At 30.7% G+C, this 25,525-nt stretch overlaps 1 protein-coding gene across 3 annotated transcripts in view; it reads right to left on the bottom strand.

Moving 5' to 3' along the window:
• LOC134724518 (cGMP-dependent protein kinase 1-like) overlaps positions 1 to 25,525 on the bottom strand; it is a 105,371-nt gene that overhangs the window by 14,973 nt on the left and 64,873 nt on the right. For all 3 annotated transcript variants that reach the window (XM_063587588.1, XM_063587589.1, XM_063587590.1), the window contains exons 5-7: positions 21,724 to 21,787; positions 9,153 to 9,230; positions 7,691 to 7,785 (exon numbers count right to left, since the gene is read on the bottom strand). In XM_063587588.1, the coding sequence (XP_063443658.1) occupies positions 7,691 to 7,785; positions 9,153 to 9,230; positions 21,724 to 21,787 (237 nt within the window). The remainder of the gene's footprint in view (positions 1 to 7,690; positions 7,786 to 9,152; positions 9,231 to 21,723; positions 21,788 to 25,525) is intronic.

Genomic DNA, 25,525 nt, shown 5'->3' with positions numbered 1-25,525 from the left:
GTTATAGTTTTGCAAGTTAATTTTATATCCGCGTCAAACTCTATATTTACAAATATTAAACTCTTTAAAGTCACTTCGTGTACATCATTTTGCACAAACAATCAGTGCATAAAAAACAACTGCGATTTTGAACACAAAAGCAAAAAATATCACAACGCTCAGATGTAACGTTCAGATAATAAAAACTTGTTTTTGTTTGTTTCTATTAGATTCCTGACATATTACATGGACAGCTTTATAAGAGGTTTATGTACAGACAGAATACAACTTTCATAAAGATAAGCTTATTGAGTGTAGGTGACATCAGAGCACAACAGCAGCAGTCTAGTACCGCGCTTCAAAGTAAATCACCATCAAACACCACGTAGATAATCATCTTATATGAGTCACGTGATATGAGTAAGCTTTTATTGTTGTCTTATTTTTCTGTTTTGATGTTTTGCTAATGAGATTGGTTTGCAGATGATTGCAGTTGTCACTAGAAGTGAGAGGCATTATGCTAGCTATCATGATAAATTACATTGTGAGCCAATAGTTATTGTTCATTAATTTTGCACTTAATTATCATAGTATATTTTTTATGCACCTAATTTCAACTACCAATTGTACTTTAATATGGTGTGATACAAGATAACCATGCAGAATTCTTATCTCACATATGCAAGAAATGACCGATTAACTTTTTAATTTTTATTTTGCATGTCACGCATCCTTTTTTTACTTTCAACTTTATCTATCAGTAAATTCTCCAGAATGTACTTTAATAACCCTTTCCGTTAGCAATAACTTTTTTTTTAAGATGGGAAGGAAGTTATGTCAAAGAGTGTCAATTGTACCACTGACTTCTATACTGAAGATTGTTTCAAAGCATTTCACTTAAAGTTACATATACTCATATTAATCACAAATAAAGTACAAAAAGAAAAAAAAGGGACAAAGCCACTGTTGATATATTGTTTGTACCAGTAAGTGTTTTGTACTTTAACATATACGTATTTCAAACGTTCAATTACGAAAAGGTACATCGTACGTATGATAACCAATCACCTTTTCTCTACTAGATAAGTTACAGTTGATGAATTATTCAGCTAGTTACAGTCCTTTTATGGTTAGAATTCATCTCTTTCATAGTACAAACACGCAGATTTGTAATATTCTCCGTATATCCACAGAAAACAGAGCACAAGTGTGATTTTTAAATAAGTGCATGACATATCACCTCATTATTTTGTTTACATCGTAAACCAGGTATTTTTTGTTCTTCATCAAAGTGATAAGAAACATATAGGATAAGTAGATTATACCTCGATGTAAACAAACGTTTTATCTTCACACAATTTAACAGGAATAACACATGTTAACAGATATATTTTAAAAGTATATTAATTTGAAATATATTCTTAGCTAGAATGAAATCAATACGCTTTCTAAGAAGTATCATTTGTCAAATATGTTTTAAACATCTATATTTCATTTCAAACGAAAATGTAAGGTTTATTGAACGAATTTTTGTAGGGAAATTTATGTGTGTATATACATTCTGAAGGTTTGAACGACACATTTAACTTCTAAAACTTAAAAAAATATATCAATTTGTCTATCGAGGTAGTGCCGACTTTCCTAAACAGATATAGATTTAAAACACAATTGGTTTTTACACTATAGCAAAGCAATTAAAATATAGAAATATTGGTGAAATATTATGCACCTCACTCAAGATCTAAAGGCGATGCATTATCGTCATCCACGAGAATATCTGGCTGTAGCTGGAATTAGTACATGGATGATGAAGACTTTTTATAGCGTATTCGTGAAAAGATCCATCACAGTGGCGTTAATAATAGTTATTAAAGGTACAAGGATTATAAGTTGATACGCCAGACGCGCGTTTCGTCTACATAAGACGCTCAGATCAAAACACATATTGTTATAAAGCCAAACAAGAACAAAGTGGAAGAGCAGTGATGACCAAAAATTCCAAAACATTGTGCCAAATACGGCTAGGGTAATATATTCCTGGGATAAGAAAATCCTTAATTTTTCGAAATTTTTTAAGTTTTGTCAACAGGAAATATAATATAATGACCATACAATTGATATTCATGTCAACACCGAAGTTCTTACTACTGGGCTGGTGATACCCTCGGGGACCAAACGTCCACAAGTACTGAAAAAATAAAAGAACAGTAACTGAATTTCATTCAATTCAATCCAGCCCTTAACTCGTGATAAATATACCAAAAATAAATTCCCGAGAAAAAGACGCTTTAACAAGTTGCAACAAATTTGGAATTCTATAAATTGTAGATGTACAAGTTCAAACAAAAACTGGTGCATCCTTTAATCACGGTTTTACAAGATATATGATTTATAACAGTTACATATGTTATGTGGCACATTTCTTATAAAAGAAAATAAATGTCATCTATCTGTTAATTAACAATTTAAGAGATCTAATCAAGCTTTAATTATCCGACTCAAATAGATTCCAAAGTTAGAGTACATTTGTCTGTCATTGCATCTGCTGTTGATTTGTTACGACTATGAATATATCTGTGTTAACACTATTTTCAATTGATGGAAAGTATTATTGAATTATTTTGAAAGAAATGTAAAGATCTAACGTTTGTTACATAACTGTAAACATCAATTAACACTGGCCTAGTTCGAATGAACTTTCATGAAACTCTTCTGCAGTAACTGTAACTTTATGAAAACCTTATCTAAGCAAAAAGTAAAATCACAAAAATACTGAACTCCGAGGAAAATTCTAAACGTAAAGCACCTAATTAAATAGCTAAATCAAAAGCGCAAACACATCAGACGATTGGAAAACATCTGTCATATTCCTGACTTGGTACAGGCATTTTCGTAGTTGAAAATGGTGGATTGAATCTGGTGTAATAGCTAGCTAAACCTATCACTTGTATAACAGTGGCATCAAATTCCAATATATTAACAACGATGCGGGAACAAAACAAACAGACATAATAGGTGAAAATGTCAAAAATATAGGAACAGCAGTCAACATTGTGTTATAATCTTAATCACTATGACATAAAATGACATATCTGTCAACGGGGGAGAAGTAGTGTTAGATCCCCAATGAGTTATGTTTTACTTGAAATTACTGACAACGTTACATCAAACCACTCATAACATCATAGTCATGACGTAACATTGACTCAGTATCCAATATAATGTCATTAAATGAAGAAGAGAATGCATTTCTCTTACATTCTAGTGTGCATGTTTAAAAGACTACTGTCAGCACAAAGGGCAATAAAACAGTTATTTTTGGTAAGGGGATTAGGTACATGTAACATCGTGTAACAATGTGATTGATAAGAAGCACATGGTATATACATGTTACCATCATAAAAAAGACAATGAGCAAGTACTCATTTCATTTATACATAATTTCAATAGACTTAAGTTCTAGGTAAGAACAGTGAATGTTAAAGATTGCATCTCATAGTTAACAGATATACACAATATTTTCATTGTCATTTACGGCAAAGAAGATGTTTGTTTCATATTATTAATTAAGACAGCAAGTCAAGAAAAAAGGTAAACCAATGGTTACATAGATTTTATGAATAAGACAGGTGGAACCTTTAGTTGTTACGATTTTTTTTTACTTTGTTAACTTTGCTTCTATTGATATAAACTGATATGGTATATATTAATATATGAGTTTTTTTTTTACAAGAATGAAAGGAAAAATTTACCTTTTTTGTTAAACCTTAAGCCTCTTTATGTATAAAACAACTGTTTTCATGAAATGAAACCACGTTATTTTTCTCATATATTTATTGTGATGTATATCTATGGGTGTGTTCCTTAATTAAGTAAGTAATTTGGCTAAATCGAATAGAAATAAAGTTTAACACTTTAAATTTCAAATAGCAATAAAGAAATAAAGGTTAACACTTTAAATATCTAGGATAAACAATTCTATTAAGATAATAAAACCAATTCTGTTTATTCTTTAGCATCCAAGGTGATCGCAAGTTGATCAATTTTGCATTTCGTGCTATCGCTATGTAAGTACTTACCCATCTAATGAAAAACCAGTAACATAAAACCACAGCTAAATTGTTTTTCGTTGTTATCATTAAAACATATCATAATACTGCCAAACATATTAATATATATAAAAGAAAGTAAATTGCTGATAAGTGTAGTACTTCAAACGTCAATAATAAAAAGTTAGCAATTTGCGTGTTTCGTTTTGCAATCTTTAGATTCAATATTTTGCACTTACAAAAACATTTTGTATCCCACTAAAGGCACAATACAAGGAGTTACAACACCTGTAGAAATCTGGATACAATAAATATCGGTTAGATTGTCCACAAAAAGAGTAAGGTCTTAATTTAATGTAAAAGAAAGGTCTTAATTTAATGTCAAAGTAAACAAATACTAAGTCCTGTTAACGCCAAGCTTAATTCAAAGACTGGTGAACACTAAGGAGGTGTATGTTGGAATATCACCAATGATATTGTATATTGGTCGATTTCCTAGGGAAATGTATCTTTGAACATTACCAAATATAACAAATGTTTGTATATCACCAAGGATTGTGTTTTGACATAACTAAGGATAATGGTGGTGGGATGAAAACAAGAATAATGAGACATGAGATATTCAAACCCGATAACGACTTAATCTGAGATAATAACAGATGATATTGACCATTCATTTATTAATTATGAGAGCAAACAATTATCCTCCTAATCCGTTATCCAGACTAGGAGGTAACTCGAAAGTGAGACTATTCTAGATTCAAACACTTTTGATTTATTATTAAATTGTGATAATCAGTTATTTTTCTGTCTCGACAGTTTTAAATTTTTCGTTAGGAAAGTACTTTAAAATGCACGATTTGTTCCACATGTTTTCTCATTATTACAATATGGCCTTGATATACACTTGTGATAGATTACTTCTCATCAATGCCTCTTGAAAAACAATTAGACAGAGGTAGCTCATTAGTCTGAAGGTAGAGTAGACCTCCTTTAATCTGATAGACCGTTACACGATTTTGATTAGATACAAAGGGTGTAATATATGCCTTACTTTGAATTCACATTTTTGAATAATTATCTTAAATTTTCAACGATTAGGATTTTTTTTTGAATTTTCTTCATTAAATTTTGTTTTGTATCCCTATCTTTGAAAACTCATTTTACCCCACAAATATTTTTCATAGTACAAAAAATACCAATATACATTGAAAACAAAATGTTTGAAAAACATTTCCTACTTTTAAATACTTTGAATTGTTCAAATATCTTACAATCTTTCTCTTTATAGTTAGTTTATAAAGAAACGGACGTATGACAAATTTACAGATAATAACAAATTTCAAATTACTTGTCAAAATCTAGCTGGGAATCGAACTGAAGACATCCTATATCAGGGACATATGCTCTATCGACACAACTTTCAAAATTGTGTTGTATTGGCATAAACTGTATTCTATAAAGTGCAATACTCGCCAATCATGCACATTGCATACACCTAAAGAAACTCTTTGTTCAAATGACTATTAAAATAAATGTTAAGTAATTCCATGAATTTTGGGAGGTATATCTTTGATAGTCTCTATTAAAACTAATCATAATGTTTAAGACAAGAGGGAATTAAAAGCTTTACCAATTATAAATAAGACTAACATTTAAAGAACATTTGACTGTAAACTGATCATGAAATTAAATAGCTGTTTTATTAAGCAGTTGTTAAACCGTTTTCGTATGGTTTGCTGTTCGATTCTATGAAAATATTATTAGAATATGAATCTACCGACAGATGGTCTTGTGTTATGATAGTATTGCATTAAATGTGTCTATACAAATTATATGTTATGACAATTTGAATGAAAGGTTTAGAGGTGAAGGTAGAGTAAGCTATTTATACCAAATCATATTTATTTCTAACCTTACAAACATGACTCATTTGAAGACCACACTTAATATACATTTATCGCTATCAGCAATACATTATCAGTTCGATTGGGTAATCTATTTTCGACCGACAGTCAAACATCGGCACAGTATCTTTGACCAAACTAATATTTATTGCACCGTTCAAAAACGAGTCAGAAGTGTAACATGTTGGTATGTTGTTACCTCACTCTCTTTATTAGTTGTAATTTTGTCGTTGTAGAATAAAGTGTAAACAAACATGAAACGCATGAAAGACATTGCATGATGATGTTGTTTTTTAAATTGTAATTTGTTTGTATCTATGCATTTGACCCTTCTCTTATGTATGTTATTTGAGCTTTTATTGTTATGATAATTGTTAGTACCAAACAGGCTAAAAACTTTTGTAAAAGTAATGGCGATGTATGGCGAGCGTCAAGCCATTTCTAGTGTCTTGAAATAGCATTTATGTTGGTCAATGGTGTAAACTCCTATTGAACAGAACTAAAACTTGTTTCTTTTAATAAATACTGTTCATTACCACTTAATTCGATTATTTTCCGTACACACTTCTATTTGGTTTTATTTTATAAAATTAACTCACATCAGGACTTCAGATACCCTCGCTGTATCAGGAGACACTTAAAATATCGAAATACCAAAACAGGTTTTATATCTCGAAAAAATCAGGTCTGAAAGGGCTTTTGCATATTTCATCTTACACACCATTTCGTTTGCTCAGAAATCTGTTTTAACTGGGTTTCTTGTGATTAATTAAAAACTCTTTAACGTTCTAATTATGAATGTACTAAAATTCCGTTCTCCAATGTAATTATGCGTTTAATATCTGCAATCAAATTATTTCAAAAGATACTAAAACCTAGAAAATATCTTTTATATACATCCTTCAATATTTTTAATTAAATGCAAACAACACCATAAAGATTAATATGAAAGTATACTCAATCTGCAAGTGTTTTATCTAAGCTGTTCAGTGCAGTGATAAAAGTGAAAGTATCCCTTAAAATTAGCAAAGAAACCACATAACGTCTTGATCCAAGTCTCAGAAGTGAAACTTGTAAGATGCATGTATTATAACATTGCTTTCATCTTTAATTTATGTGTATGTACAAAGAAGTTGTTTTTTGAATATATATTTGATATAAATTATGTATTTCTAAAACTTGTAATCTTATTATCATACAAACAGAAATAAACTTGATTTGTTTTTGATGTAAAATACACAGAAAGAATCAATTTTCATTTTGTTTTGATCATGATAAATGAATACAAGGCCTTTATAGTTTGGTGCTCTATTATATTTAAAACTGAAAGTGATGTATGTACTAAATTGAACTGCACTAGGTGTATGATGTAGTCATGATAAAAAATATATTTTCAAAAAGTCTATGGAATGGAACACAAAACTTTTTTAATAAGACGTGTTTTAACTTTATATCTGACAAACGGTTAGTATATTTCTGTTTATCCTAAATTTGATGATTTGACCCTTTCAAGGTATAACAGTTGAGCCTGGAATGAGATCTGTCATATAATACATTTTTCTTGTATGTTTCGTACTGTTGTTTACAGTACATGATGATAAAAAAAGTTAGTCAAATCTGAATGGCAAATTTCATGGATAGACAATAATATTTTTTTTCAAAGATAATTTTTAGATGAGTACAATACAAAACAATAGAATGATACGATGTCAGATGCTATATCTTATATTTTCAATTCCACTAATAATAACTTACCTTTGTAATGCCTTTTCCCCAAAGAAGTCTCCTCTTTGAAGATGGCGAATAACTTGCTCTTCGCCAGACTTGGAATTTCTTTTTGTTACTTTTACCTATTCAATTATTTATACCATAGTATTCATTTTAAAATAAATTAAGGTACAATAATGTTATTTGCACATGCTTATTAATTTATGTATTGCATTAGTGGTCATTTAAAAAAAAATAATGTTCACTAGCTAGTTTATGTGCATATGATGCAATTGTTTTAAAGTGTTATATGCATTTGTTATTACTATACAACTGCGTTGATGCCATCACTTGAATACTTCTTTGATACGGCAAATCTATTTAAACATGTATGCAATAGTTGAGTGAACACGTATCTTTATTCGAAGGTTACCATATTTATCATCTCGTTTTGTATGTTTTCTTGAGCTGCTTATGGTATCCTTTCACGGTCCCCTTTGTGTTTCTATTTAACCAATACCACTGAGAAATTAATTTTTTGTTTTTAATTTGAAAAGTGAATAAAAAAAAATCGGTCTTCTTGTTTGTATTATGATATTTAAAAATCGTCCGCGTTTTAGTTTAAGTGCAGTGTATGTTTATGTTTTTCGAAGAAGTCCAGGCAGTTGTTGTTTACCTATGGTTCACATGATACATATTTGATAATGTCTTGTGTTTACATACCTAACAATTGTTTCATTGTGTTAAAGTTTGTGTTTAAAAACGAAGTTTACATTTAAAAGTTCTAAAAGCAGATGATATTAGTCATCGTATGAATTCTACCTAGACAACATACATCTTGCCTTACAATCTAATTACTCGATAAAGTAATCAGTTTAATCCTGACCACTTGCTGATTGAAAGCTCATCTTTATCTGATATTGAAGACTTCTAATTAACTTTAACTTGTGTGAAATCAGTATCAGCTGAATGTTATAGAAATATATTGTGTTACGTTCTGATTTCAGAATCTCTAAAGTCTAAAGAGGAAAGACTTATCTCAGTTTCATTTCTAACAACATCAAATGTACGAACCGATAAACTATCTTGTGAATAGCGATTTCGTAGTGGTTACTGGTGAAGCGCATACAAATAGTGAAACAGGGAAATAACTATTTCGAAACAAATGAATAATTGAACGAGAACTGGTGAACAGCAAAAGAAAGAAACATATTTGAGAGTATTTAAAAACTTTCGTATGACACAGATTTCAAATCTCAAGCCAATATCAATTTTTCATCCAATACGTAGCTTTATATATGTAGCTGCCGAAGGTTGGGATATCGCAAAATGTATTTTAAAATGACGTACTGCTTAGTGGTACAAGTCGATAATGGGAAGATTAATTACAAGAAAGATTTGCAACACACGTGGAAAAGCTATATGCATAAACATTAATTGAAAAAAAAAGTGAAACATGATTTACCAATAACTTAAATATATTTCTCTTAATTTTCAAAGAGCTGCTCACCTTTCCCTTTGCTATGATAAAGAATGTATCCCCTCTTGCACCTTGCCTAATGATGTATTCACCATTGTTGAAATGTGTCTGAAATATAGTGAAAACATAATGTATTATGAAAAAAATTACATTTGAATTCTATCATAAAGTACTGCAACTATATTATAGAACTCTACGTACTAACAATGTGCCTTAAATCAGCACTGGTGATAATGGGAGGTACTTTATTAATAAAAGATAAATTAGTGCCTTTGAAAAATAGACATTTCTAGTCTTCAATTATTCGGCGCTTCCTGTTGAGTGCTTTCAAATAATTCAACCTTAATTCAATATTAGAATTTGCATGACGATTTTTGAAACAAATATTTCTTACTATTGACATACAAACACTATTTTTAAATTTGTTTCATTTCCCAAAAATATATGGTTCTCGTTCATACAGCCAGATTGGTGATAAATAATAATATAATTGATTGGTCGTTGATTGTTTAATGCACAGTAGCGAATATATATATTCATTAACATTCAACTTAAGCCAAGATTTAAATTAAAATGATTTTTAAAAAGAAAAAAAAAAACCATTGAAATAAATAATAAAATAGGATATAGTAGAACTCGGTCTTCGGTTTCTTGTAATTTTGCCATAACATTTCAAGCAGCGATTTAGTGAAATGTAGTACTTATGTTTTCAGACTTTACATAACGTTTGTAATTGGAGCATCTTTCAAACGTCAATTATCATTCACTTTAAATTGATGTCAAGGTCAAATATTTCCTCTAATTATCAGGTGTTTCATATAGGATCAATCTAATCAAACAAATCAATCGTACAAGGTATAGACAGATGCGAGGTTAGATTAGAGGATTTCTTTTGCTTTTGTTGAATTTGTCGATAAACAATCGTTTTCAAGCTCACTCGGAGTGATATAAATAGTACTAATATTGCTTTCTTGTATAAACATCGATATAGTTCAAAGTATTATAAAACTTTTGTACCATATACTTTACCACATGAAAGAAAAATCTGGTGATAATTTCCCAACTAATGGATTTCAGTATTAGTCAATTTCAATATTACTTTCACTTCTACGCTTACAATTATGAAAGAAAAATATACAATTTCCAGCATAAGCCTTAATCGTGTTAAGACTTAAAGTCTTATAAACAATGATAAGAAACGCAAAAACAACTGACTGTAAGAACAACTAACCATTTCAAGTAGAATAGTTCATTAAAATTATGCAAATGCAATTACATTTAATGTATAACAGAGATCCAATTTTGATGATTGCAGAATAATGCGATATACCATGATACAAACTACATTTCACAAAGTTTATGAACTTTTAAAATAAGCTGACATTATTGATCGTAAAATGTACAAGTCAATAAAAATGAGAGAGTTGTTTTCGATTCTTTTGACGTGTATTAGCTTTGATTTTGTCGTTTCATAGAGGAGTTTCAGCTTTGAGTTTTCCTTGGAGTTTGGAATGTTTGATTTTTTGTCATTTCACTATTCATAATTGTAAATAAAGGTTTCCATTTGCTATTTACATATAAAAAAAGAAGAAGTGGTATGATTGCCAAAGAGACAGCTATCCACAAAAGACCAAAATGACACAAACATTAACAATTATAGGTCACCGTACGGCCTTCAACAATGAGCAAAGCCCATACCGCATATAGTCAGCTATAAAAGGCCCCGATAAGACAATGTAAAACAATTCAAACGAGAAAACGAACGCCCTTATTTATGTACAAAAATGAATGTTTATCATAACTTCCTTGTCCTGCACAAACTGATGAACATTAAGAACCCAAAAAGGAATTATTCATAGTAAAAAAAAGACCGTGATAACGTTTATGACTAAGCATATAATGTTGTTTTTTTCAGATACAAAATAAGCTTATTTTGGTTAGATGTTTACTGATGCAAATTTGACAAATACTACAACTAAATTTTCGGTATAAACAATAAGATTAATTGCAGTAATCATATATTTTGACTTTGACTGGAATAAATGGGTAAAATTGATGAAATTTAGAGACTGTGCTTGAACGAAACCCATTGAAATTCTCTTTTTAATTGAGTTTTGATGAAATAAGGCACTTAAAAACTCCCTGCAATAATTTTGTATGTGAATATTTGAGCCCGATTGCGTTAAAAATAGAATGGTTTGTCCATGGTTACTTACATTACAAAAGTGCAGAAAGTCCCGTTATATAAAAATTTACACTGATTGAACGAAATGTAGATACATTTATATCTGAATTCCAAAGCTTCATAACATTATTTTAACCCTCTGGCAACAAGCTTTACAACTATCAAATAAGCATCATGATTCTAAAACCCGGATTATGTGAACTACTGCCATTAAATGTTGCTAATTACAGCTATCATTTTGTCAATATTGACGGAAATACAATTGATAATGGTGTTGGTTTCTTACTGTTTAGTGAAAGTTATTTTGACAGAAATAACACGTTCTTTACAACTTAATTAGCAGAGCGAGAAAATAAACAGACATGAAGAATGAAAAATGAAACAGCGTTTTATGCCTTTAAAGCTCGATTTCAGTTAAAAGTTGGATTCTGGGTCACCTAATTTATCCAGGGAACATCTCTAAGCTTTTTTTGGGGTAAAGAAAAGGCTTTTGCACAAAAAAACAAACGGTTATTTAAACAAACTATATACTTTAAAACAATGGATATGTATATTATATAATAGTAGTTTATGAGTGTATATTGTATTTATCAGTTTGTTACAAACTTGTTTAAAACAGCTCAAGCCCACCTCCAGGTTCGGGATTTCTGGCTGCATTGAAGATTTTTTGGCCTTCGGCTGTGATATGATCTTATGTCGGGTTGTTTTCTCTTTGTCGCATTCCCCATTTCCATTCTCAATTCTGATTAATTTGTTTTTATGACAATACTGATTATTATCATTAAATAATACAAAATTATGAAGGTCGATAATCATCTTATAAAAATAAACTTTACACATACAAATGCGCTCATTCATCTTTTCACTTTTGTGGTGCTATAGTGTTTTTTGTTTGTTTTTGTCCGTCTAGCACAAACTTTTATAAGCCTCGAATCCTTCGTGATTTTTCTTTTTAAACTCTGTTATCAAGCAGTCATTTCTTTTAATTGGGAGAAAAATTGAAAAAAAAGAAATAAGGCACGACAAAAGAAATGTATCCAAACTGTTAAATGTATGATATGAACTGTTTATAATATACATTCTCATATTTCATGGATGATGTAAATTAGAAAACACATCAACATCTACTTGAAAACGCAATTAAAACCATATAGTAACAATTATATACCATTTCTTTATACGAAGAAACTGCTTTGAAATAGCGCTTGAATTTAACAAATTATATGAGATAATTCAATTGCAAAATTTAAGAACCCCAGTAAACCAGGTTAGTAGCACAATAGTAAGATATATTGGGATAAGACTACAACAGAGCATACGTATACTGCCAAGATTTTAAAGCAAGATAATTCGCAAACCATTAGTGTAATGAGGTTAACCCTATATATAAACGTCCCTACATCTTCATGCCATTTCTTAGATAGGAGAGTGTAAATTCTCGGATTAATGTAAGATTTCAATACCGTGACTAGTACTTAAACACGTCTGATTCATATGGGTTGTGAACTAAGCTTCAATTTGTCATTCAGTACATTGTCTATAACTGCACAGCCAGTTGGCAACTATTCAATTATGTCATGACAATGTAAATAATTATTCTACATTGTAATGACAGTTCACTATTACTAATATGAATTTGAGGTCCGAATTCCTGAAAAAAAATTTGTGCGGTAACCCTTCTCAGGTACACATTTCCGGAAGAGTCTTGAAATTGTAAACGACTTTGGAATATTTAAAACGCAAGCAAACGAAGTATTTATACGTTAATTATTTATTCCAAATATTTAAACTCATAGATTGAAAATAAACTGACAACGCCATATCTACCAATAAAAAGACAAACAGACAAATAATAGTACAGAAGGCAAAACATAGAAAACTAAAGACTAAGCAACACGATCCCCACTAAAAACTTGGTGTGATCGCAGGTGCTCCGGAAGGGTAGTCAGATCCTGCTCCTAATTTGGCACCCGTCGTGTTGCTTATATTGGTACAAATCCGCACGTGATTCGTTTAACTGATATCGTAATATTCTAAATTACAAACGTCAATACGTCGTCCGTTTTGATCGATTTACACTACAGAACTTGATATATATATACTTTTAATTCGTCCTGACATATTTACAACTCATATATATTTGTAAAGCGACTATATATTCATCTTTTTCCTCGTTTTTCAATCACTACTCGAAATAAGTCAAATGTTTTAATTAATATATGACTGTAGAGAGTTAGTGCGTATGTACCTTGGAACGTCATGTTTAATATACTGATATTGTTATTACATAGTATGTTACTTATGACGTTAATACTAGAGTAGCGTGAACAAAATGTTATCTTATAATAATAATTACACTAATTATCTTCAACAACATATACGTGGTTTACTTTAAACTACTTCTTCTTAGTAGAAGACTCCTTTAATTAGGAGCACTTCCATATGGAGTTTTACCATAACTTTCAATATCCTTATTTTGTATTCCTTGATCAGGAATAAAAGCATACAATTTCATAACTTATAAAAAATCACGTACGACATTTTCACCAAAAATATTTGCTGAAAATATCAAAACTAAAGAAAAAAACCCCGAAACATGTCTTTAGCCAAGACGCCGAGAAAAGCTTCTTTTTTTTACTTCAGAGTTATACTAGGTATTTAGTACGAATTTACACATCATTTTGGAGAATTGATGCGAAATACTCAAGGCGCATCTTGACAGTTACTGACTTCTATAGAAGAGGAAGCTAGCCGTGTCGACGCGCCTTGCATTTATTGAAATGCATTTAGATCATACTTCAACCTTCATAACCTAAACCAATTGATTTTGTTCTACTCGTGAACCGGGCGACCTTTTGAGAAAGGTAAACCTGTTCTCCTTCTGTTTGCAGGTTATTGTTCCTCCCAAGTTTGTCTGTTTTCTTCCTGACTTTTGAGATATTTATACATTGGGATATATTACCTTCATAATTTAACACATTCAAATCTATTTGTAAACTAAAAGAACTCGGTTGTGAGAATATTTTGATCGTATTTTAACAGATGGTTTAACAGATATCCGTCTGATGTATTTATGTATCTAAAATATGTAGTAATGACTGTAATGTTTTGATATTTTTAAATACGGTCACCGATTTTGTTCTTGTCAAAGACAGCTTGTTACCTATTTATAACGGTGTTTTGTATTAGATACCGACTAAGGGCGTTTGGTCGAATTTGTGCATATATTGTACACCAAGATACTATTGTCAATGTAGTATTATAGCTTTCTATAATTTAGCAGAGGGGTCTTTAAACGATTTGATCATTTGTTATTGAAAAGCATGATTAATACAGGGTATCAAATTTCATTTAAGGACATCTTGGTGTAAATTGTGTAAAATGGAATTTGCTTAAGGTATATGATAAAAAATAAATAAAAAATCAATGCCAGATAAAATAAAATGACAAACGAAACACAAAAAATTCTCAAAACATTACACAAAATTTAGCAACAAAAACCCTGACCCGGAAAGTAACGTGGTTCCGGAAGAAAAATTGCACGCTAACTGTTACTTATAACAAATTTCCCTCTTTTCTCATTTGTGTCCGCTTATCATAAAATATGCGAAAATATGGAACTTAGAGGTAAATACTATATAAAAACGAAATACAAAAAATGTGTAATGCGTGTCAGATATGCATTTAATTCCCTTGCAAATCCATCTTCAGCGAAATAGGACATTCGGAAATAGGCCAATATAGATAACATTACAGACCAGACAACTGTTCTGGTATCGAACGATGTTTAGCCGATAAGTTTCTCGAGAGAAGAGACACATCCACTCGTATCGGTCAACCGATTCGTGATGGTGACCGCAAATGTAAATTCAATTCCAGTTGTTAATTTTTCTCATCTGACTGATGAGCAGTGTATACAGTATCGTACCAAACTAGAATACTCGACCTAATTGCAAAACTGAATAAAAAAAAGCCTGGGCGTGTATGTTCACTAAGCTATGGTCTTCATATCGAGCAGAAAAACGTCAAAACTAACTATTTTTTGAATTAATTTTGAAGCTTATGTAATACACACAAAAGAGTGTGTTTATGCCTTACCAAATATCAAAATCCCCTGAATCTTTAATAAAGTAACTTTTGCTTTTGCTTGGCAGGCATAAATCCCACAAGAACAACGTTTACAGTATATATCGTCAATCAATCATCTCCCCAAATATCACAAATGATTCGTCTTTAGTTTATAATAGAACGAAATCGAAAGAAAGTTTCACGCTAACTAAACCATGTATAAGTTGTATCTAAGCCAATGTTTAGCTCTGACCTCATGCAATTTTATTACACATCCAATACAATGTAATGTCAAAGGGTGTACATGTAATATGGTATATAAACGTATACATTACGCAATTTGCCACAGGGAATGATTTATTGTAACACAGATCTGTTTACTTAGAACGAAGCTACCCCAAGTGCATATAAAGAGACAGAAATGAGTTTAAAATATCATCGAAACAAACTTATGGCTTTTCTGATCGTTGAAGGCCATACGGTGGCCTATAATTACTTACATCCACTGTATTTGAACTTTGGTGGATAGTTGTCTCATTGGCAATTTACCGCAATCATACCGTATCTCTTTATTTTCATAGTCAATTAAAAAAAAAATATGTAGAGATTTTAACAAAGTTACCGCCATATATCTCTTCAGTATTAGAACAGCATTAATCACACATTGTTATATCTTGTTTACTATTGCATTATAAGTGGGAGGTTTGGCTAGCCATACAATCAATTTCAACCTATCGTTTTGCTTTAAAATGGCTCGTATCAAGTCAAGAATATGGCAGTTGTTCAAAATTACTTAATAGTCAATGCTATGTATGTTGGTGTTTGTTATCGTGGCAGTTCAGTTTTACTGTTATTCCGTTGTTTTCCTCTTATAGGTGAATAATAATAATTAGAATATTTATTGAATCCAATCAAAGGGCTCGTTTCCTAGCATTTAAATAAATATTTAAATATACATAGTATCAATTATAGAGTAATTTTCAATATGTGTTTCCCTCGGTTTTGGAATGTGACCCGGTTTTGTTTTCACTTAATCGATTTATGACTATGGAACAGCGGTATACTAATAGATCCTTTATTTGGGAGAGTCGTACCTGATTATCGATTGTGTTCTTAAACTGTAAGTATTGGCTCTTACAGTTTTCCACAAATACATGTAATCCTAATGACTTGCAGCACTACCGAAAAATGAGATCTACCAAAGTTCGAACGATCTATGTATGCATTTATCAAAAGTACCAGAATTATAAGTTTGTTTGCCATGTTTTCACCATTGCCTGATTCTAAGGCAGGTTTGCACTTAAATGTATGTTTCTAGACCAAATATATTAACAGGTTCGAACAATTTATGCAATGTATAATGTTTCTAGACACATGGTATGCATACTATAAAAATATAATGAAGGTAGAAATAAAAACGGCATGAATTTATTTTTAGAACTGTAACATATAAAATCACTGGCATTGTCAAATGAAAGACATTGTGCAGATTTTTGATATAACAGATGTACAGAAAATATTGCATTGTAGAACGTTGCAATTACGTCAGGAATGACATTAAATGATAATAGTGTCTCTTAATAGAACACCAAACAAAAATGATGGATGGTGAAAAAGTATATTCCGTTCTACAAAGAGAGCGACAGGGGGTCGTTTACAGTTTTAGAAAATGTGCTCATAAATTATTGGTAACCCTTACAATCATTTCAAGAGCCGACCACTTTTTATTATGTGAACATGTTTATTTATAATCTCAATTTTCCTATGTAGTAATCGGTGTACATTTATTTGTCTCTTTGTCTTTCCTTGTTTGACCTGTCATTTTTTTACTTTTTTATGGGCACATGTTGCTTTCCAGGTTTCAATCAACACTATCTATTAAGTCAAATAATCAAAGTCTTCCATACATATAAAATCTATTTCATATAGTCTATTTCCAAATGTTTGCCCCTTTTTGTTCTTTAAAAGATGTCCTATGCTTTATACCTCTTTTAATTCAAACTTAGAATTCATAACTATTTGTTAACTGCTAAGATGTGTTACTGCAGAAAAGATTATTGATAGCATGCAAACAAGTGTCTTCAAATGGAAAATGGCTAATGTTAATATGATTCAGAATGTTGTCTGGTGTAAATACAAAACTTAATCCTGGTATCTATGATGAGTGTATTTATAACCACTGGGTCGATGCCACTGCTGGTGGAGGTTTAATTCCCGGAGGGTATCACCAGTCCAGAATTATAATTTATATGTTCATATTTATTAATTAACTATTTGCAAAACTTTTGAATTCATAAAATACTAAGGCTTTTCTACCTCAGGAATAGATTACCATAGCTGTATTTGGCAAAATATTTAGGAATTTTGGTCATCAATGCTCTTCAACATTATACTTTATTCTGCTTTTTTTTTGTTTTTTGGATTCGAGCGTCACTGGTGACATGAGTCTTTTGTAAAGAAACGCGCGTCTAGCGTAAATATAAAATTTAACCTGGTATATATGAATGAGTTTATTTACTGGGTAATATAATATTTTGATAAATAGTCAAATGAGATGCTAAGTTAAATCAGTTTCAATATGCACAACTTATAAACACACACTGTAACTCCCATCTTTTTGGTTTTAAATATACCTAGACCTTAAGATACTTCGATGAACATGTCATAACAAATATTGATTGATTGGTGTTTGCGTTACGCTTCTCGGAACAAAAAGACTTGATGGCGGCGAGTCAAATCAAAACATTTGTTTTTCACGATAAGCAACGTGAATGCTGAATTCGAATTTAAAACCAATTACACAGCATATTGTATGGTATATAATTAACAATGAATGTAGTAATTTGACGTTTAATCGTAAAACAAATGTTTTCTCAGAGGATTTCACTTTATCTGTATAACACATGCAATGCATGTGCTAGCGTATGATATGTAGGTTTTCATTTCCTGGTTTTGTTGTTATCAGCATTTAGTAAGAACTTACAATCATAGCAACGATGGTTGAACTTCATTTGTTTACAATAACAAGTTTTATGCGCCAGATGCGCATTTCGACAATAATCGTCTCTTACGTGTTATTCGAGGTCGACCAAACCCAATAAAAAAGTTAAAAATAAAATGAACAAATCTGGACAAAGAATCAGTGCTTTGCATAAAGGAGCTATATTCCTCTATTCTTAAAAAAAAATATTTCGAAATTTATTACAGCAGAAAACAATTAGTCTTTAAAAATAAAAATCATATTATAAAAATCAAAGGCGCCTTCGTTTATTAGTCTTAAATGACTGAATAATATTTAAAACATATTATAGAAATTGAATCCACATGGGATTTGCATATTTCAATTTTTAATAAATGCTAAAATAATTCAAGTGCAATGAAAGGTAAATAAGAACGTAGATGAAAGTTACTGAAATAAACATTTAGCTGTGGCAATTATCCGAAGCACAGCAGAAAGCTATATCAAAATGCTATTTCAAAATGCATAATCAGCAATATGCGCTGTGTAATTTGATTGGGAGATATAATCCGATACGTCATTATATGGGGTCTTTAATGCGCAGTTGGTTGTTAATCTCTAAACTTATTTCAATACGTCTTGTTATTCTATATTGATATCAAAATAAATATTTAGCAGACTAGTTTATTATGTAATCAAAACTGTAATACTCTAGCTAGTACCAATCAACGACAAGTACAAACAAGAAGATGTGGTATGATTGCCAATGAGACAATTCTCTACACGAGACTCAATGACGAAGTGGTTAACAACTATAGGTCACCATACGGCCTTAAACAATGAACAACACACACACATGTACGTAAGCTACAAAAAGGACATCGTATGCCAGTAGTACATTCTTAAATTTGGTAAATGGAAGGTAATAATTGTTTTACCATAACCTTTTGTAGATTTTTAAAAATATGACAAAATGTTGGTTCTAATTTATCTCGACTTATATGAAGTCATGATCGCTTTAGGATCCGCGTCTACAAAGGCTAATCAGTGACACTCGAATGAGTTAAAAAGGTCAAAAATGAAATTGAAGAGCAAATAATACTCAAATTTCCAAAAGTTTCCAAAAACGTCAGTATTTGGTTATTTAAAGAGTTCATGCCATAGACTCTCATTATTTTGTGTTTTATAAACAGTAGATTAGTGTATAGGGAGTTTATGATATTGGACTCTAGAATGAAAAATATTAACCGCCACAGAGCGGGCTGTTCAGTCTTACATGAATACGGAAATTACTAAAAAAATTATAGAATTTCACGTGTATAACCATCCTTCGTTCTAAAAGAGAATATCTTTTTTTTACCATTTTTTTATTCAGCAAAGTGATTTTTTAAAACAAGGAGTCGATTTTCAATGTTTATGTGGATGCTTTTATTTGCCACATTAGCCGTTACCGTTCTTTATTTGATTTTTGAAAACGATAGATATGACCTTCTGATTTTTCCCAATTATGGGAACGCATCTAATTCTGTTTTTGCAACACTCTACCGACTAATATTTTGCCTCAGCAATGCATCGTTGCAAGCACCACTATTATGTAATGTAATTATGAAAAGTGAATCTTATGAATTTCAAAATCTTAATAAATCCAAGTAATGTCTTAATCTTATCTACCTATCATGAAATACTTGTTGCATCAGTTAAAATTACTGATAACGTTATGCTTGTGTGAAAATTTATTTCTAAAATTAACATTTAAATTAGACATAAAGTATTTATTAGAATTTATAACTACCATTTGGTAATGCAATAATGTATCATCTCGGAAAAAAAAGGAAAACGCAGAGATAAATGACTAAATTGAGCTTTGCAATTCACAATTCTATCTTCAAAGAATAAATTAAAACTCTTTCAGTCTGGATCTGTCATCGATGAATATAACTCAAATCATAGACATTGAACGAAAAAGAGCTTATTGTGCATTTCAAAGCAGCCTCTCCAAAGCTGCACTTAAAACCATTTTGGTTTGCCCAAACCCTTTTCAAAGGTAGTGGCAGTGGGTAGGTATTTATGCGTTTTTGTTGGAAAAAAGATATCGAAGTGCCAAATTATTTTTTTTTTAGTCTTCATGCCTATCTGACAAAAAAAAACATTTTTTATCAGGACATTAAAAGATTTCAAGAAGGTAGATATTTTCTGTGTAGGTAGGGTTATATGCAAACAAATATATATTTTTAAAGGCCCAAACGAATGAAGATCACTCAGGATTATTAAATAGTTCCAATAACTAAATACAAATAAAAAAATACTTTTTTTTGTCAAATTAAATCTTTTTCTACAGTTTTTATTTTTCTTTCTTTTATATTTAAAATGCAAAATATGAAAGTTCTTTCACAATTACAGAGTCTGGCCATTGTGCTCCGTATATTATCTATGACATCTAAATTAATTGTTCGATGCATAAACCATGCACTAGACAATTCAAATTACCTCAAAACAAGTTTTAAACTGCTGAATCAGAACTATTCTGTTGTGTATTTAGGTTTCAGTAACATGCTAATCAAAGTTAACATCATTGTATGCTCCAAACTTAAGGGGGAACCAGGAATAATCAAATCACAAAGTTGATTTATAAGAAAGAGGTGACTACTTTTATTATTGTATACAGGTATCTGTGTAACTAAATTAACTCATTATAGATACCAGAATTAAATAAATTAGACCAAAAAGTAGCCAAGCACTTCGCAGTAGATGTTCTAAAATGAAGAATCGTTTGTTTAATCCCAACTGTATGATTACTTAATTGTAGGTCTTTAAAATGAAATAGCAAAACAAAAAGTATGTGAACATAGAAATAAACCCCATGTACCATAGTGACGTATTTTTATATTCATACAACTTTTTGTTAATAAACTTAAGAATGACTGTTTTTAAAAAGTCTATAGCATCTATAAAACTGTTAAGATAGAAATTTTAAAACTTGCTTCTTGTCAGTAGGACTTAAAAAATGTGGAATCCGAAGGTGAAATGTTGAAGAGCCTTAGAATCAAAATTAAAACTAAAAAGGATGCGTTGTATAAAGAAAAATATTTCAATTACACAAGTTTTATTTTGTAATGGCAACTGAGAACGGCTTAAGAATCAATACAAATAAATGGGTAAAGTGGAGCCTGCTTTCCCCTATTTGAGAAAAAATAGACATTTTAATATTTATTCGCGAAAAAAGGATAAAGAATATCGCTTTGGAAGGTCTTATATCTTACTTAAATAAAAAAGTAGAAAAAAACTTGACAAATTCTTTTCCTGAAAGATGTGAAAAATTAAATTCACAACAGTATAATTCTGATGCAACAAAATTGAAATCCCAGAAACAAAACAAAAAAGTATCCTACCTCCTCCAACACGTCGGCAATTTTACTCAGCGATTCCTCAGGCAAATTTTTAAAAGTTGGAACACTGCAAAATAAATATATAAGCATAACTATTTATGAAAATAATTATCAAAAATCTAAAATTTAAATAGTATGTATTCAAGAAAAAAAGGCATAAAACATATACCAAAGTTAACCTTACCTTCTTGCAATACGTTCAAATCTTCGTTTCGACAAACTCCGTTCTACTCTCATGCCAGCCGTTTTGAAAAAGTATTATAAAGTTCATAATTATTAAAGTCCAGTTTTGTCATATTGCTAACCGTCTACACTTATTACGGTTTAAACTCAAACTGTTATCCACATGCAAAGATGAAAGGGTTTATTTGTATACAAAGCCAAGCAGCTGATTAGTTGGCAGTGATGCTTCCGTATCTGAGATTGGATTGAACTGTTGTCTGTATCAGAGATATTCTACATAAAGATACTTGCTCTGTCAGTCACTAGAGTTTTATTCGTCATGTAACTGATGATAATTGATTCGAAATTTAATTGTTTCAGACAAGTTAGATTTCATAATGCTTATATAGAGAAATGTGGTCTATATGCACAATAAGACAGCAATACTTCCATGCACGCAATGCACATAAATAAGAAATTTATAAAAGACAACACAGTCTTATATAGGTTTTATATCACAGCTTCAAATTGTACTAGTACCATATCTAGGTATGATAGGAACACATTTTTTCCCCAAAAAATGCTATCAATATTTAATTATCTTAAGGAAAAAAAAAATTCGTTGAAAGTATTTTACAAAGCAAACAATCTAATTCTGACCGAAAAGTAGAACAATCTCAAACAACTTGATTTGGGCTAAAAGGTGAACAAATTTCAGTACAAAGGACAGTGAAAATAAAACATTTAAAATGATTTTTTACCAAAAAATATTTTTTATAAGTGATATCAGTTGCTCAATTAATAAATCTGTCGTAATATTGTGATGTCTTTTTAGTAAAATTATGTTGATGGGTTGCTCTCTCTAGGCCTTTATAATTCACATCTCATTTACATTCTGTTATGCTTTATATTTTGCCGTCCAACATTCTGGTTATTAACAAAAGTGTAATGAAGAAATCAGTTTTCTGTGCATTTTTACTACCACTTTTTTTTATGTACCTGCCACGAGTATTCAATACGTTTGTACTCAGTCTAGCGTTATCTAAATGATATTTTTAAACAAATTTTCAAGTTTATTTTGAGCTGATATTAAAAGTAAGGTTGCGATCCTTTTAGAAAAAGCATGCCTTTTACGGTTCGAGTAGTTCTGTTGACTCCGTTTGGGTTTTATTTTCTCTAATGTTTTATGTATTTGACTTTCAAAGCTTTTATATCGAGCATATCAAACACGTGCAATTCACATGAACATATCGGCAGTATTTGTGTTTCTTATCATGGAGCCAAAAACAATGAGGCAAAAACAAAACAAAAACTCTTTATCTTTATTTTACATCATTTCCCCAAAATGTGAATTTCGTATTGCGCATGTCTGATGAAAGTTTACATGAGAAGATGCTAATTTTGTTTTTTACAATTTAAAAATATCCTCAACTATTTTAACATCTATTTATTTATATATGATAATAAAAGATAGTTACGTTTGACAGAAACAGCTGTTATACTATTTATCTTTACTAGTTGACATAGTGCTATTATAGTTTAGCCTCGTTTTTGGATATCATTCGATCTGACAATAAGTCTAGAGATCAAAACCATTCGGACAGCCTGATAACATTTTCGTTTCGTTTCTATGGCAATGATGCAAGTTGAATTTTTGTCTTTCGTTTCTGTATATTTGATCTACTGCAAAGCTTAGCTATTTTACGTTATCATTTCGAACTTATTGCTCCAATTTGTTATACGTTTTGTGGTTTTTATGTAAAAATGAGTCTCTGTTTACTTCAGACAGAGTTTTCTGTTGTTCTGTAAGTGAGACAATAACAAAACAACATAAACACACATTTGTCATTTTAAAAATAAATGTTTTGATAACATGAGGTCTTCATATTGATTGATAAATTTAGTCGGATTTATTTTACTTGCAGTTATCAAAAATAATTTAAATGTTTTTTTGGTGTCTTTGAGAACGGTATATTATTTCTTTCCGTGCGGTAGAAATATTATATTACAATAAAATGCAACCGGATTACTTAGAGGAAGTAGTCCTATACTCAGCTTAATAATCATTGGAGACATTTGTAGTCTTATATAATCGACTAGAACATGAAATTTATATAAAACTATGAAAACATTTCAAGTGTTTCATCTTGCCACCAAATATATTTAAGGAATAAAACATTGAAGCATGTGTTTACTGTTCTACATTGATCAGAGGTATAGGGGGAGGGTTGAGATCTCGAAAAAAAAAAACATGTTTAACATCGCCGCATGTTAGTCTTCCATGATTTTCAATTTTAGTTTATAACAATTCGGAGTTTAATATGGCGTCCATCATCACTGTACTAGTATATATATTTGTTTAGGGGCAGCTGAAAGACGCCATCGGGTGCGGGAGTTTCTCCCTGGATTGAAGACCTATTGGTGACCATCTGCTGGTGTCTGTTCTATGGCCGGGTTGTTGTCTCTTTGACACATTCCCCATTTCCATTCTCAATTTTATAGTCAATGATAAACGAAAGACTCTCTCTCTATATATACGAATCAACTTAACTAATGTTTTGTGGACCCAGTATTACAGCCCACCTATTTTCCATATATATATATGTGCACGTTCATTATGCATTATTCTATACAATTTGTAGCCGCTGATTTTTGTGGTATATTAAATAATTTCTCAATAGATGGTAATCTATTAGTTAACATATCGTTCGTGGCAAAAACAACTACCCTTTATTTACTTTTCGCGTTTTGTAATGTTTTTTTTATCGCCAATATCGTTACGTTAAAAGGGCGTCCATCTAAACGACTGATCAATCAACTTTCAGACGCGGTACCCCATACCTTACACAAAAAAACATTTTTAAGTATTTGTAATACATATCTGTTAAGTTGGGTCACGATATCAATCATTTAATGATCACGAAAGAGTTTAGATATATATATATAAATCTTATCTTTCTTTTGATGTTATGTTTCTTAGAGAAGAACAAATAAACAATGTACCTGCAGCTCTAAAAATCGAATTAGGTGTTAACAGTTAAAAAGCGTCCAGATGATTCTGATCGAACAAGTTTAAGTTCTAATTCTCTGCGGGATAGATGTTTTGCTTCAGCTTTTACGTTAAACAATGTAAAACGCATTTTGATTGTTTATCGGTATCATAATCTTACTCCCTAATGACAAATTCTTAATAAATATCTGAAAATAAAGCAATTGCAACAATTTCCTCTCTAAACTTGACTTTTTTAACAGCGTACATGAGAACTTATTTCCACTTACGCAACACAATAACATTACAAAAGATATGTACATGTAGCTCATACAATGATTTTTTTCTTTAAACATAAATTTTTAAAATTAAGCACAGTATATCCAAATAAAGGTCATGTTCCTTTGAAATGTTTAATTAATGACGTAGAGTGTACATTGTAACGTTATAAGATGGTATAAATAATGCTCGTATTTGTTTTTAATAATAAAAAAAAAAAACTAAAACAAACCCACAGAGGTCCAATGCCGACCGCGATGCACACATTTTATTATCCAAGGGCATTAACTAAGATTGTTTTTATATAAAACATTATCTTAGAGAGTTGAAGGCGAGCAATTTCAGATATCTTAAATATTTCCAAGGGACTCAACT

The sequence above is a fragment of the Mytilus trossulus genome, chromosome 7, assembly GCF_036588685.1.
Source record: "Mytilus trossulus isolate FHL-02 chromosome 7, PNRI_Mtr1.1.1.hap1, whole genome shotgun sequence".
Taxonomy (NCBI): Eukaryota; Metazoa; Mollusca; class Bivalvia; order Mytilida; family Mytilidae; genus Mytilus; species Mytilus trossulus.
The sequence above is the reverse complement of the archived record's forward strand: the minus strand, read 5'-3'. Positions and strand labels throughout refer to the sequence as shown.